Raw genomic sequence first — 14,880 nt, 5'->3', positions numbered from 1 at the left:
AACCAAATGCAGAAGATGATTGTCAGAATTCCCCCAAATTTGAGCACACAGCCAAGTAAACATTCATTGAGTTGGAAGACTTAAGTGCTTCAGTCGCTCCTGACAATGGGGCTCCATCTCCTGATAGTGAGGACTGACTGGCCTACATGTGTACTTCTGTATTTCTGTTTAATTATGTATGAAAAGATTACAGCTTCTTTTTTCTCCGTTCAGAACTGTTGCTGCAAAATACAAGGATAGGCAAGTTGGCACAGCGGTGGCTACCCTTACCTAGCGTATGACTTTTAGGTGTGTGGGAGTAATTTGGAGACAGATGGCTGCGTCCACTTTCCTTCCGCTCGAATGTGGCGTGGTGCCAGGCGGCGGGGTCTGCGAGCCACCTCCCCAGCAGCGCTGGCTCCGCTCTCTCCCCACAAGCACATCCGTGGCCAGCCGCAAGCGTTAAGGAGCCCTGCGTTTCAACAGCGGCGTGCTAGAAGTTACCACCTCGTGCACAGAGGGTTTTGGCTATTTTTAGCTTCCAAAGAGCAGTTGTTTCTCCTGGGTATTTTGATTAGTACCTCCCTGCAACTTCAGGGAGGACTCTTCTTAACAACTTGAGCTGTAATAAATGTGAGTACCTTTCATTTATTCATATTATGAACTATACGTTTCTGCATTCATTATTAATTATTTTAAACCCATTTCCTCACTGTGCATGTAACTGCAGTGGAGATAATGATTATTATTAATTCAGCACAGTCTATACTACGTTTATTTGTTTGTTTCCATTGACACGGCAAACAATGGAGAGAGAATAGAGACATCAGTGTCACCGACCAGAAGTATTGATTATTTTCCAAAAAAACTAATCTAAACTTTGTAGGTTTTGGAGTCACTCTGTCCTGTACTTTAACCTTTCTTTAAGACTTTTTTCTCCTTTCGACTTTTAAGTTTCTCCTTAAGCTGTTGTGGTAAAATTAGAACTTTGTGTGAGAACACACTGAAAATTCTTCACAGAAACAAAGGAAAATGATTGAGTCTAAAGGGAAAAAAAAAAAAAACCAGAATGAAATGTTACTTACAACATAACCGCGTTCAGGTAGTGTGCCAGCATAGAAGAAATCAGCCGTGAAAATCACCCGAAGAAAATGCCTCTCTCTACTTTTAGACCCATAGGAGCCTGTCAGCTCCTGCAGGACCCATGAAGGCAGCTATGAAACAGACTGTCCCTTTCAATCTATATTTAGAGTTCATCTTGGCGAAGTATACTGACTTCACAATATTGATCTGCTTAAAAAGAAATCAGCACATATTATTATCTTCATTATATTGGAATCAGGGTAATATCCTACCGCGGCGAACGGGAAGGTTTGTTACTGACGATCAATGTTTCACTAACCTTTTGGTTTACGATGCCTTTTTAAAACTCATTTCCTATGCAGAAGAGTCATATCTACAACACTCTAGCTATGAGTAACCAGTTTGCTATGCCCAGGAGCCATATCTACACTACTGCAGTCAGGAGTATTTTTAAAGGCATAGACTAGAAAAAAGCAGAGTATTTTCTTCTTTCTCCGATGCACCTTACAAATTTAGGTGGGACAATAGGATGGGATGGAATAATTTGTCTGGCATCCTTAGTTGTTTAAATTCTGATGAACTGTTTGTGCGTACTGGTAATTGCTCCTTCAACAGACAGTTCTCTTGATCACCAGTTTTTTGTTGCCATCATTGCAGAACATAACATTATAGCACGCTGTAATGACAGGCAGCTGATGCTTATACAGAGGGACCACGGCTCAGACAAATCCTTTCCGAAGCCACTCTGTACCTCTCATGTTTTGAACGCCTTTAAACTGACAATAAGCATATTTTTCTTTCAGGAAACAAGCGAGAGGATACATCTTCTGACTTGTAGTTTCCCACCCCAAGCTGACAAGCTCTGCCGCTGCCCAGTCTGTGTAGCTGGGCCAGTAATGCAGCCGTAACAAGCTTGCTCCCTTTCTGCAGGGCTCTGCCAGAAGTCATCCCTCTGAACAAGGATGTGCAAGCCAGGTAGAAAAAATTAAAAAATAAAAAAAATAAAAATAATCCCACTTCCACCCCTGAAAGATTCCTGACACCACCCTAACTGGAAGACAAGGACCCAGGCCTCTCCAGTTCTAAGCTTGAAGTGGTCTATCAACCCCTCAGATCTCTGCAGGGCAGGAAAACAGCCCGTCTCCCCTCAAAGCCTCGGAAGCCATCCCGGTCTCTGTGGTTAGCAGCTACGGTGCGATGGGGGAAAAGGCAACCGCATGCTTGGCCCCCTGCCAGGAGGTGCTGTATAAAGCCATTTTGCAAAATCCTGGCAGAGCAGGAAGCCGTCAAAAGCACTACTTCACATTCACAAAGCATGCTGACAGCAACTACCCAGAAGCCACAGAGGAGCGCAGCAGGCTTGTGGGAGCCGTTTAGGCCCAAGGGGGCAACATTTTGGGCTGGGCAAATACAGGCAGACAGCTGCCTCCTGTTCAAGGAGTTTCTTCTCCACTTGTGTGACAGACACCAGCAACATGCATCAATAATAGCACAGAGTGCAGCTGAAGGCCTTGTTGTAGCCTAAGTGATCAGTTTCATAAGCCAAACAATGCCTTACATGATGCATTATTTGGAAAAAAATCCCCAAAAATATATTAGAAGGTACAACTAATTAGCCTGTATGGATTTTGTGGAAGAGGTTCTGCTGTAATCTGAAACTAGAAAAAAAAAAGAAAAAATCCAACAAACCAAACTTTCCCTTATCAGAGCAAGCAAGAGGTTTCAGGGTGGGGTTGTTTTGGGGTGCAAGGTTCACCTCCTCCACTGATAACTTGACATACGCTTTTAAGAATGTTTATTTTAACAAGCAGTTTTATTTATAGATCTTCTGGTGCAAAGCTCCAGCTATCCAGGTTTTGGTGTCTTTATTACATAAATGCCCCACCATCCCCAAGACAGACAGTTGGCAGCTACTGGCACATTTTGGTCCTCTAGAGCCAGAGACTGAAGACAGAGGAGTTTTCAATGTGATAAAAACAGGGCAGCTGGAATGGCTCCCATAAGATAAGGGAGGAGGTGTTTTGCAATACCAGAACTAGAAAAACATTTGACCATTACAGAAGTGATGGCAAATGAAGAGCAGGTTGTTGTGCAGACAGTATGTAAATACACAGCACCTACTAAAGCTTGAGACTAACTCAACCACACGTCTGAACAGGCAAACCAACCATCCCATCTGTTTATACCTGTAGGTTTTTGCTAGCGTTCCAGCTTCCCATTCATGTAGTAATCACTTTTACACAGAAAGCAAGCAGCGAGAAACATTTTTATTCCAAAAATGAAACATCCGATTTCAGAACATGAGTATCTTGGTTTTATTTTACATTGAGGCAAGTATTTGTCATTCCCCACTTCACTGGAAGTGAAGGCAATTGAACTTCATACTCCCCTTCAGGATAAAATCATACTATGTAGAAATTTCTTTGTCCGCCTGCCACTGAAGAGTTTAAAAAAGTTACTAAAATAACTTCACATGAACAAGTTCATCCTTTCATATTAGCACACTTTTACCAAAATACTTGGTCAATGAATTAATTTAATTTACCTTTATATAAAGTAAGGAATCCAATCTGACACATGGCATTTGACTACGGTTATGCGCCTCATTTCACAGTTCAGTTACAATATATTCAACCTTTGGAGCAAGTTGCATCTACCGCAAGCATTATCATATATCCCTGCACCCAACCTTATGTCAATCTATATACAGTGCGTATGCGACTAAGCAACAACATGCATTATATTTACAGACTTTATACAACATCCCTGGGCACAAGTGCAAACTGTGATTACAGAAATTAAAAAGTTAAAAGTTACAAATCTATTTTAATTATGAAAATTGAACTTCATGGAAAAGGAGATCTAGAAAAATTCCCCCACGTCTGCTCTTTTATCACGACATTTACTTCTAGCCTTTGTCCGAGCCTTGAATGCTGCAGAGTTGTACAAGTGCTACAAAATAAAAGGAAAAATTAATCACAGATGTTCAAAAGGCTTATGTCTTTTAGAGATTTTTTTTTTTAAGTTAAGCAACAGCTGAAAATATCTTTTTATTCATCTTCAAAGTAAATTGGTAGGCCTTCTGAAATTTATAGTGCAATATCTTTGCACCAAAGGCTGATTCATTTTAATATATACACATTTAAAAGAAATGGAGCTAGGAGCAATTCTGGAAGCCGGTCAGTCTTGAATATCAAACAGACACAGTGTAGATTATGTTTGCCCCCCCAGATTAAACTTGGTAGCACCGTTCCACACATTGTTTGTACACGTGGCGAGTACATTCACAACCAACAGAACAAAGTCATCCTCCTAGTGTCCGTTTCACACTGGAGAGTTCAGGACACTGTCTTTTTGAAGACTCGGTTTCTGTGGTTTCCTGTAGGTCCCTACCCAAAAGCCTATGGTGCTCCCAAGAGCCCAGGTTTCACATGTATGGAGCATGAATCTGGTACCACTCAGCAACCAAGTCCAACCTTCAGACCCCCTTGGGTCTGAAAAAAAAAAAAAAGCAGTAGCAGACACATGCCCAGTGGAAAATCTAAAACAAGAGCTCAAAGATGCATACAAGCAAGGTTTGGTTTCATTCAGGGCAATGCAAGGCACTGTTAGAACTAAAGTGAGGAGTTTAAAGATGACAGTTTCTGAAGCGCATGCTTGGACTACCATTTAATTCCAGAGAAGTGTATTAGTTTATGAAGCAAAGAAAATACGTTAAGGTGCAATAACCTACCCTTTCAAAACGGGATATCTTCATTGTTTTAAGAGTTGCAGCATCTAGCATTACTGGTGGACCAAGCTCAAACACATTCCGAAGAAAGTCATTTGACTAAAAAAAAACCAAACACATCAAGCGATCAGTTTCTCCTGATTATCAAGTCTCCAAAGATGACTACTGTTAAATATCACGTATTCCAGTAAAATAGCCGCAATTTGACAAAAATCTTAGTATCTTTTGCAAACAAGCCAGGGAACACTTCTTCCCTTGACAGGAATAAGGCTAAGAACTAAAACTGCCCTCTTGAAAAGAGAGAGACAGCTTCCCCCTCCCCCGCTGATTTTTGTCCCAGCATGGTAGACACTGTTCTGTTACATCCTCTGCACCAGATTAAGGCAGCTGGACACAGACCCATATGGTTTCACAACACACCAACTTTAGAATACCTGGCTGCTAAAGTAGTATCTGAAAAATTTGAAAAAGCTGCTAAGTGCCTGGGCTCCCTCAGTCACACAGAAATGCAACTGACACCAGACTGAAGATTTTAACCCCATGATTATCATAGCAATTTGGGAGTCTATACTCCTAAGCGTCCTTCTGCTACATATCTAAACAGGTGACTTGTAGAGATAAGGACTTATCCCTTCCTTTCTGGAAAGCTGTCCTCATCGGGCTGCAAGTTGCATTCGTTATTTTTGACTAAAACTTTGCATTCCTTTTTACAAGCTTGAACAGGGAAGGTGGGTGCACGCAGCTTTACAGCAGCCAGATGACTACACCACTCTGCTGAAAGAGAGCTTAAGGATTCCTGAAAAACCATGAAGCTAAGACAATACTCAGCTTGAATCTCTTACTTCTTGGAGAAGTCTAATTGCTAACCCAGCACACCTAGGCTACAACTCGGAAGCAGCTCACCCAGCTGGCTCTAGCTCACTGTAGTTCATTTTGCAAGTGCTGTCCCTCAACACTTCTAATGCAAAGCCCATCATTTCACCAAGTTCTACTCCTGATTTTGTAATTCACACTGAATTACTACCAAGAAGCCAGACAGGGAACAACAGCCTGAGCACGTATCAAACAGCAACTCACCTGCAAATGATACTGCATCCCTGAGCCCAGAATCTCCTTGAAGGTATCATAAGTTTGTTTTTTAACCCAGCAGTCAATATACATGCGCTCAGGTCCAAACTTCACCATCTCTGTAGGAAAGTCACGCTCCTATCCGAAAATTAAAGGAAAAAACATATATACAATTCCTAATACAAAAGATTTTTTGGTTTAGTATTATATATATCAATGAACTTTATTTTCATTAATAAATTTGGCACACCAAAACATTCCAATAATAACATGCATATACCAAAGATTGTATTTGTTCATAAACTGATGAATACCTAAAGTTAAATCCCCTGTAAGACTTGAGGCTGACATTCTCCAAGTCAGAAAGCATTTAAAAAAAGGAACACTTAACTTTCACCTTTAAAATGACTTTAAGAATTGGACTTATCTCCAGAAAAACCAGTTCTGAGTGCAGGAGTCACCTTTAAGTCAGTTTGCAAGCCTCATTTAGTCCCCACCTTTCAAGAGTGGTGAGTTACATTTGTGACGATGGAATGCAACAAGTGCTAGTAAGTGACTCAGATTCTTCTACAGGCAGAATCTCAAAGGCTACTTCAAATCACTTCAAAGCCTTCTCCTTAGCTTCCAAGATGTTTAACTGTTCTGAATGTCAATATTTAGTTGGTTTTACCCATACAGCAATGTAAAAAGTAATTATCTGACAAGTAATAAGTCTAGTTTGAGAGCTGTAAGGTAACAAATAATCCATGAAAGTGACAGAAGTTTGACATTTGTCTGAGAGTCTTTACTCAGAAGTTATGTCAGTAACCACATACTTTTAGAGTCCTGCTTTGCATATCCTTAATCTGGATATGTAAAACCAGAAGATTACAGCACCACAATTAGGACAACAACTCCCTTCCTACACAAACACTACCTTGGCCCCTGACAGAGGTGCCATTTGGAACGGTATCTTACTGCTAAGTTGCTTTTTGTTTATTTTGCACAGCAGTTCAGTAAGAGATTTTACAATAAACCACAGAATTCAGGACTCTAATTTGGATGTCCTACAAAGTTTTCTGTGAAAAAAAATCTACTCATGGTACAAAATAAAAATAATTTATTATTTACAGTGCAATGTTTGCCTTCTTTAAAGAAAAAATATACTCTTCAATATGCAAGTCAATTTTGGAGCAAAATAAACTAAGTTTTACTTTCTTTGTTCTACATTCCTAAAAAAGCAGTTATATTTCACGTAAGTGATCAGAATTTGAAATCTCATTTATTTTTTTCCTGTTGCTTTCACTGAAACACTAATTCCATTTAATAATAAAACCATTTTCATCAAATTGCACACTACATAGTTAGAATCCAGACATTCAAAGTAAGACAAAAAGAATCACCTCAACAGCTCGTAGAACATCTCTGAAGACAGATCGCTGCTTTCTTTTATCTACTTTGGCTCGGTGCTTGTTTCCATCAGTGGCCAGAGCTCTTAGTTTCTCGGTTAGAAGTTCCATATCTTCATAAAAGAAATCCTAGTCAAAAAAAAAAAAAATTTTTTTTTTTTTTCCTTTCTGGCCTTAACATCCTTCGCTGCAAACAGGAAAATGGATCTGTCCAAATTCTGGGCATGTGGACCTCTACAACCTCTTACTTTGTTATTTAATGTTAACGAGACAGAGATGGCATTAACTTTCCTGTAGTCCCATTTGCAGTGTTTAAGCCATTAAGCACAAAGTCACAGCATCCAGTCTACCCAAGCAGGACAGTATCAAACTCTATTCTGGTAGTCAGAGCCACGTGAAACAGTACAGCTCCTTCAGTGTGTGTATAGACCTGTCAATCTGTTCTGCTCCGCAATTCCAAGGGACTCAAACTGACTAACTGATTTGCTGAACCTGGCTGCCACTGTCGACAAGCTGAGGACACTTTTCAGGTTATTAGCACACAATTCATGCTGCTGAGGTGGATCGTGAGACACCATTAGACTGACGGTACAGAATATTTAGTCACAGGTCTTGTATGGGGTGGAAAATTAGAAAGCAATTAAAAAAAATGCTTTAACAAAACACTCCAAGTAAACTTTAATGCATAATTGTTTAGCAGGAAATATTTCCTCCTCTCCATTTACTAATTCAGCAGTAGTTTACCTGGATTAGTAACAATGTATGTAAACTTATTTAAAACCAAGTTTTTGTGGGTTTTTTAATCTGAATGTTTTGTCATGTCAGCTGACTAGGCTGAGTTTACTGCATGCTTTTTGAAAGAAACTGGTCGAAGGCAAAACACAGTAAGCATTTTTAATCTGTGCTGATTGTTAAGGATATAAAGAGAACCATTTGTAATGATTAAAGGGGCATTTCCTCAATGGAACAGAAGTTTTTAGTGAATATAGTCTCATTCGTTAATGCATTTTAAGATTTTAGTTACTTGCAGTCAATTTGATCAAATAAAGGATCAAGTTCTGGTCTTTTTTTTTTCCTCCTTTCAAAGTTTGCTCCCATAGCCAAGAGACTCAGATCCCTACTGTTTGCAATTATACAGAAGCCTCAGCATATTGTTTCAGATTATGCAGCATTAAGTGTGTCATGTACCCTGACTCAGCTGGAGTTATCTTTTCACTTTGGATGGTGTTCTGGCAAAGCACAGCAGCCTTGATCGAGCTAGGAGCCATTCAGGCAGCCCTGCCCAACCATGCCATGGGTAAGGGGAGACTGTTTCTTTCAGTGCTGTCAAGAAAATAGTTCAGAAATTAATACGGCATATTGAAGAATGTAAAGGCAAGTTCAGCTGTGTATTAGGTAATACAGAGAAGCTTGCACACCTATTGCAACTCAAAAGCCAGCCCCGAGAATCTCACCAAATGTAGGAGTACTGGTATCTATACAAAATTTGTGTAAAACCTTTCAAAATCTCCCCCCTTAATTGACTGTCTAGTCCCCCCAGCTGACTAAAATAGTCACAAATGCTGTGACACCATCATGCAACACTAGTTATTCTTCTCAAGGTACCTAAAAAAGAATACTGAAAAAACAGTACTAAAAGTCTACATGGTTTCTGCTGAAGGATAGATTTTTAGCTGTGAGAGCAGGACTGTGCAGGCTGTGAATCACTGGAACTTGTCTGTGTAAGTATCTAATGAGTGTTCTCACTAAATAAGCAATACTGGTTTATCCTGGAATATCTCTAGGGTGGGTTTTTTTTGTTTGCTTTGTTTTTTTAAAGGTCACGTTGGATTTAGATTTTAAAGCTTGCACACTACATTTCTAGTTCCTCTTCAGTACTGCTTGATGTGTTTTGTTATATTGGTCCTGTTTTGCAATATGGACATCAGTGTAAAAATGATAGCTAAATTGCTGCGAATCATTGCTATACCCATTTAGACTGGGGCAGACTCACTACAAAGAACATAGCCCAGCGATTGTCCGCCACTTGTTGAGATCTGGGGTGCTATGCAACACAGGTTAAATAATTTGTCTTGTCATCATCCCAATGCAAGACAATTTAGCTGCTGACATCTACTTACAGTGTCCGTTTCGCGTGCCAGTTCAAACAGAAGGGCTAGTGTTTCTCCAGCAGCTATCCTCATGTTGAGATCATCACAAGACAGCAGACTTGGAAGTTTATGCAAGTGCCTAAGGAGTAAGTCACATTTCATTATGATGTGAATTTTGTTGACACTGCTTCATCGCATACAAACCGAGCCATTACAGATTTTGTTTTCCAAGAAAGATACTCACATTTCAATTTTCTTCTTCACTTCATTCATTGGACAGATGGTCAACAACAACGTCCATGCTAAGAGAGCACTGATGTGAAGCACGGTATTGTGGGTACTCGATACACCATTAGTGTCTCTATCTCGCTGATAGGCCTTTGTGAAGATGTTTTCCAGGCATTCCATAGTAGAGTACAGTTCCTGCCCAAGGAGGAAAAAAAGATCATGGAAGTGGCTTAAGATTCCCACATTTTCATATTGTTAATTTACTAAAAAAAGTATTATTTATACTCACCGTAATGTCATCAGTGACAATGAAACAGCAAATCCCTAAGCAGGTTGCACACTAGACACAAAAGAAAGAAGTGTTAGTACTGACGTTAATGTTACTGTTGACAAAACCTTCGAACTCTGACTTCCGAAGTTCAACACCCAGAGTAATGGAAAGGTGAGATTAAGACTTTAGTAGAGTAGAAGTCTTCAACACTGTTTAATTCAGCTACTTTGTAACAGCTCTCAGTTTCCATTTACTCTCAGGATGACTCTACAACATGGCTACTCACAAGCCTTTGCTTTTCATGCTGTATTATGTAATATAGCTTACAAAGCCCCTCCAAAAAGCTACATGTAGCACTCCTTTCACCCAATTATTTTAAAACCCACTAGGACTCACCAGCAGAAATTAAGCTGATAAACAGTAATGGACATATGATATTTATTCACAGCTATGGGAAATATTTTCCCCTCTCTGCTCACTATTACAATTAAATGACCTGAAAACACTGGACTTCAAGAACCTTTCTTGGCACTTTCCAACTTCCACTGTGACACCCTACACAGCTCTTCCCTATCCCCTATATTTTGCTCAGTGTCCTCTTGCAAAGACTCAAGAAAAAAAATATTTGAAAGTGATGTTGGCACTAACTACACAGGACTCAAAACTACACTTAAACAGGACAAGCTTTAAAATTTAATAGCTTTTGTTTGCTTGTAGAAACAACTGCTGTTGAACTAATACTACCTCCTCTTCCAGCTCGAGAAAAATAAGAGAAGTAGCCAGCTATGTAATGATAGAGGCAAATTGGAGAATATTAGTCAAAACAGAAGCTTAAAGAAAACCCCACCACTCTTGGCAAGAGCATTGGACTGTCTTCAGTCAATACTTCAAGTATACTGCTGATGTACAGATGAGTTGACTGGGTGACAAACTTAAAATACTTTTGGTCGTATGTCTGTATCAAGTATGTAGTTCTAGATCTGCTATATGTAACTTTTATCATATATAAATATATTTGCGTAAGTAACATTCCTCTGCTGTTAAAGAAGTTAAAATCATAAAAATACAGGAAGGATACATCAATCAGTGGGAAATCTTTCATTTTTTTTCTATAGGATTTCAACACCAGCCCTCAGAACTGCAGTAAGGAGACTGCAACATAGTGAGTTAAGACACTTGCCTAAGTACTAGATGTAAGAGCTCTTTAAGGAAGTTCCTAGGTTGAAGAAGAGAATGACAGTCAACCTTTAGGTGGAGCTTTTTAAGCCAGTGAAAACTGCTGTGCATCATTCAGAACATAGGTCAACATTATATGAGTTTACACTAGTAACCTTTAGTTCTGGATTACTCAATAGTGAGCTGGTCAAAAACTGCCCTCTGTCCCTTCCTGGCAAATAAACATTTTATACTTACAGCCTGTCTGGCTTGGATACTGGCTGTTCCATCACAGACAATCTTCTTCAGAACCGGACCAAGGGTCTTAAAAATCTCTTCACTTTCAATTCCTGACCCCATCTGCACACACAGAAGACATGCCAGTCCGGCAGCTGCACACTGTTCGTCGCTCTTACCTAGAGATTAACATGCTATCATGAGTAACCACCTTGTGCATATTGCTTCCTTCCTTTAAAGATAACTAGTCTGAAAACTTGCAAGTGGAAATTCAGAAACCAACAGACAGAAGTTAATTTGCTAGGTCAGTTAAAACATAACATCTAAATTCAAAACCAGAATGTTGTTAACATAACTGAATTAAGCACTCTGTAAAGTACTAGAGAAGCCTCACAGTCATAATCCCTTTTAGACAATAAGCAATTTCATGGGGATTATTGCTTTCTAATAGCAAGTATGTTAATTACCTTTCTTTATGCAGCGTTCAATGCTATCAGTTAGTGTCATTCTCCTTTCCATGACAAATTCATATAGTATTTTAGAAGAAAAAGCACTTTTCAGACTTTCAAGAGCTGCTTGTCTTGTCTTTGCACTGTCAGAAGAGAAAAGGAAGACCTCCTGAAATCAGCGCACATCAATTAAAGCTCAGCCTTTATTTTTACGGTAGTTCATATTTGTCTGCGTCCAACAGAAGAGTAACCCACAGCAAAACCATGAAGTGTGAAATGCTATGAATTGCCTCCTTCCTTAAGGACAGGGGAACGTAGGGTGGAGATAAAAGGTCACAACAGAACACCGAACTAAAGTCACTCTACTTCAAGCTATTAGGAAAGGAAAGTCTGACTCTCACTTATCCAAAAGCTTGGTGGAGGAAGAAAGGTCTTTTCAGATCCCAAAGAAAACCAAGTCCTCCCCAGCATGAAATAATTGTAATTTCAGTAAGCATATAAAAAAGTTTGATGCATATTTCCCTTATTATATCAGAGGAAGCCAGAAAACAACATATGAATGAGATTCTTCAAGCATACTTTACCTCTTATCCAACGTAAGATCAATAAATCCCTTCAATTTGTATTCTAAGTCTTCTTGAGTGGCTTCTTCATCAACTTCAGGCCCTAATCCAGAGGAAATAATTTAGTCCTACTGACACATATTTTATTAGCAGACACAGTAGTATCCAACACTTAATGTTTTTAATACTAATAAGATAGCAGTTTAACATGGACAATAGCTACAGAATTGTTCAGTACTACAGCAACAAAATGGCGTTAAGCCTACTATATGAAACTGCCCCTTAAAAGGCTTCTACAAAAATTGATCTATTGATACATCTCCACTGTTTCTATACCTGCTTCTTACATGTGCCAAGAATGAATGAGGGAGCTAATCAGGTCTTACATAAATTTGCTACAACTGATGCCCACCAGCCAATCCTGTCAAGACATTTTCATCCAGTCCACTACATCTACCCCTGGAATACAGCAGGGCGTTCACTGTTGATGCAGCGAGTACTGTCTGAGCAGCCTGTCCTGTCTGGCATCACTTCAGATGCCTCTGCAACAGCACCTCTGTTAAGAGTAGCAAGTATTCATAGGGAAGGCTCCCTGCCTTATCCCCAATCCTGCAGCAGGCTTTCAGGTCCCCTCTTCCCAACAAAATGACCTTAGTGTAGACCAGGTTGCACAAATGGTAGTGGAGACAAAGCATAAATCTAGTTCAAAAGAGGCAAATGTGACTCTTTCCATCCCAAGCTCTTCTGCAGTTCTTACCACCTCAATTATGTGTTATGAAAATCAATGTCTTACAATGCACCTTAAAATTCTTATCATCTCCAAAAGTTAGCATTGTATAATTCTAACAGAAAGATGTCTAATAGTTTAATGAGAGGCTCGTGAAACCTCTTACCAAACAAAACAATAGCTGCTAGATTAACAATCATAGCATTTAACAGAACGTCATTGCTTTGCTCCTTGCAGTCTAGTACTTAAACCCTTAAGTCAACTCATGTTTTCTGTTTCTAAAACAGATATAGAATACAAATGCAAGAACATACCATCCTCAGTGAAGCTAGCAGGATCACTGAAGCCACTGCAGTGGCTCATAGTTTCAATTGAAGCATCTTCATCACTAAAAGGCTGCACATTTCTGGGCTGACCACCTTAAGGAAAGACAAAAGCAATAGTTTTGGTCATTTTTCATATGCAAAAGGAAGATCTGAACACGAAAAGTAGAATTTAACCCTCCCAACAGATTCAGTCTCCCCAATTAGCACGTTTCTTTCCTCTGCTCGGTCCTTCACTCCCACATGTTCTGAAGACTTAGTTGGCTCTGTTCTGGAAGATCGCTCGTGAATGGTGGGGAAGAGCCTACCTAGTTTTCAAAGTATTGGTAGAACTCCTAACTCTAGATTTAGGATCTTTCTACAATCAACTTCAAGTTAATGCAATTTCCTGTGGCTGTGCTTTAAAAATACCTTTATACTAATTTAACTGTTAGGACTAGCTACCTAAAAAAAAATTGCTACACAATCTTTATTTTTCAGTTCCGAGTGACTTTGACCCAGGGTAAGTTATACATTTAGGCAAACATACATTGCCCAGTTCAATGCAGGATTTACGGGATTAAGTGTAGTATGTGCAGCATCAGCAATGTCCAACCCTATTTTAATACTGAGTTACAAATAAGCGCCAGAACATCAAATACTTCAACAGGGGAAAAAAGTTTTCCCTTTCAGGACTGAGAAGGCCTCGGTTCAGTAACTTCAGTCATTTTTAAGAAAGCAGTATTATTTTCACCAGCGCTCATCTCTACAGCTTTTCATACCTGTATCTTATTGTTAGAGCATTAAAAGTTGGAAGAGTTTGACCTGATCATACTGTAACTTCTACCGCTGCCCTACCCTAGCCCTTAGCTTGCATCTACTGAAGTGGATTAACGAAAAGTTTTACTGTTCTTTCTCCAAGAGGTCACAAATTTCATTTACAGAACTCTGAACTCTGCTCTTCCACCTATTTTTCTGTAGTACAAATGATTCAAAATTATTTAAGAAGGTAGTGCACAGTGCTCGCCAAGACCCAGAAAAATAATTTTTATCTAGGCCAAATCAACCCCGAGTTAATTACCATCCAATAAAGTCAAATTCACACTTCTGAAGTTTTGCAGCTCTTAGCCACAAACCACCTACTTCTGTCACTGACCAGAACCCTTGATGTTTCCTATAGTTACAACGGACAGACATTAGCCAATACACAGACCAAGAAACTTGGAAGCTCAGAGCTCTGGCACAGCCACCGTCTTGCTTCCAGGAATGTCAAGCAGGGAAGTTCAATGGGAGAAGTGGCAAGAATGGCTGCCAGCCCTTCACAAACTAAAATAAAAGCAGCTGCAGAAGGACCGAGTGAATCGGTCACTTCCTGAACATTTGATACCAGAGACAGACCGCTCGCAGCTACGGTAGCCTGAAGTGAAATTTCTCACCACCCCACAGAATCTGCATTCCGCCGGGCACCAGCACCTCCGCCACCACATTCCGGATTTGCACGCAGCCTGTTTATTTTCTAATACCCTCCCTCAGGCGAAGAAGGTTTTTTCGAAGATACTGCAGCCCTCGGGAGCACGATGCGCTGACACACAGCCACAGACCCCGGAGTG

At 39.8% G+C, this 14,880-nt stretch overlaps 2 protein-coding genes across 4 annotated transcripts in view; both read right to left on the bottom strand.

Moving 5' to 3' along the window:
* The window catches only part of LSMEM1 (leucine rich single-pass membrane protein 1), a 13,908-nt gene extending 10,671 nt beyond the window's left edge, over positions 1-3,237 (bottom strand). Inside the window, exons 1-2 of one of the 3 annotated variants that reach the window (XM_035890912.1) lie at positions 1,065-3,237; positions 271-601 (exon numbers count right to left, since the gene is read on the bottom strand). The gene's annotated coding sequence lies outside the window, so the exon portion shown is untranslated. The remainder of the gene's footprint in view (positions 1-270; positions 602-1,064) is intronic. The other 2 variants (XM_035890913.1, XM_009635338.2) reach the window with 2 other exon arrangements.
* A 185-nt stretch (positions 3,238-3,422) lies between these two features.
* IFRD1 (interferon related developmental regulator 1) lies at positions 3,423-14,874 on the bottom strand. Its single transcript, XM_035890911.1, has 12 exons — positions 14,707-14,874; positions 13,283-13,387; positions 12,263-12,344; positions 11,697-11,821; positions 11,251-11,408; positions 9,856-9,906; positions 9,583-9,761; positions 9,369-9,477; positions 7,243-7,377; positions 5,870-5,998; positions 4,796-4,891; positions 3,423-4,014 (listed from the first exon to the last, which is right to left on the bottom strand). Exons 1-12 carry the CDS (start codon positions 14,723-14,725, stop codon positions 3,925-3,927), a joined length of 1,278 nt encoding a protein of 425 aa, XP_035746804.1. The 5' UTR covers positions 14,726-14,874; the 3' UTR covers positions 3,423-3,924.
* Positions 14,875-14,880: the final 6 nt, after the last annotated feature.

The sequence above is a fragment of the Egretta garzetta genome, unplaced genomic scaffold (assembly GCF_000687185.1).
Source record: "Egretta garzetta isolate BGI_Z169 unplaced genomic scaffold, ASM68718v1 scaffold503, whole genome shotgun sequence".
Lineage (NCBI taxonomy): Eukaryota > Metazoa > Chordata > Aves > Pelecaniformes > Ardeidae > Egretta > Egretta garzetta.
This window is presented reverse-complemented; position numbering and strand designations above follow the sequence as displayed.

What these genes read in the sequence shown, in the direction of transcription:
- IFRD1 (XM_035890911.1), bottom strand. An exon ending in TGGCACGCGAAACGGACACT is followed by an intron (nt 7,378 to 9,368) that starts GTAAGTAGATGT and finishes TTTTTTGACTAG; the next exon opens with GATTTCTTTTATGAAGATAT. An exon ending in GGATGCAGTATCATTTGCAG is followed by an intron (nt 4,892 to 5,869) that starts GTGAGTTGCTGT and finishes GTTTTTTTTTAG; the next exon opens with TCAAATGACTTTCTTCGGAA.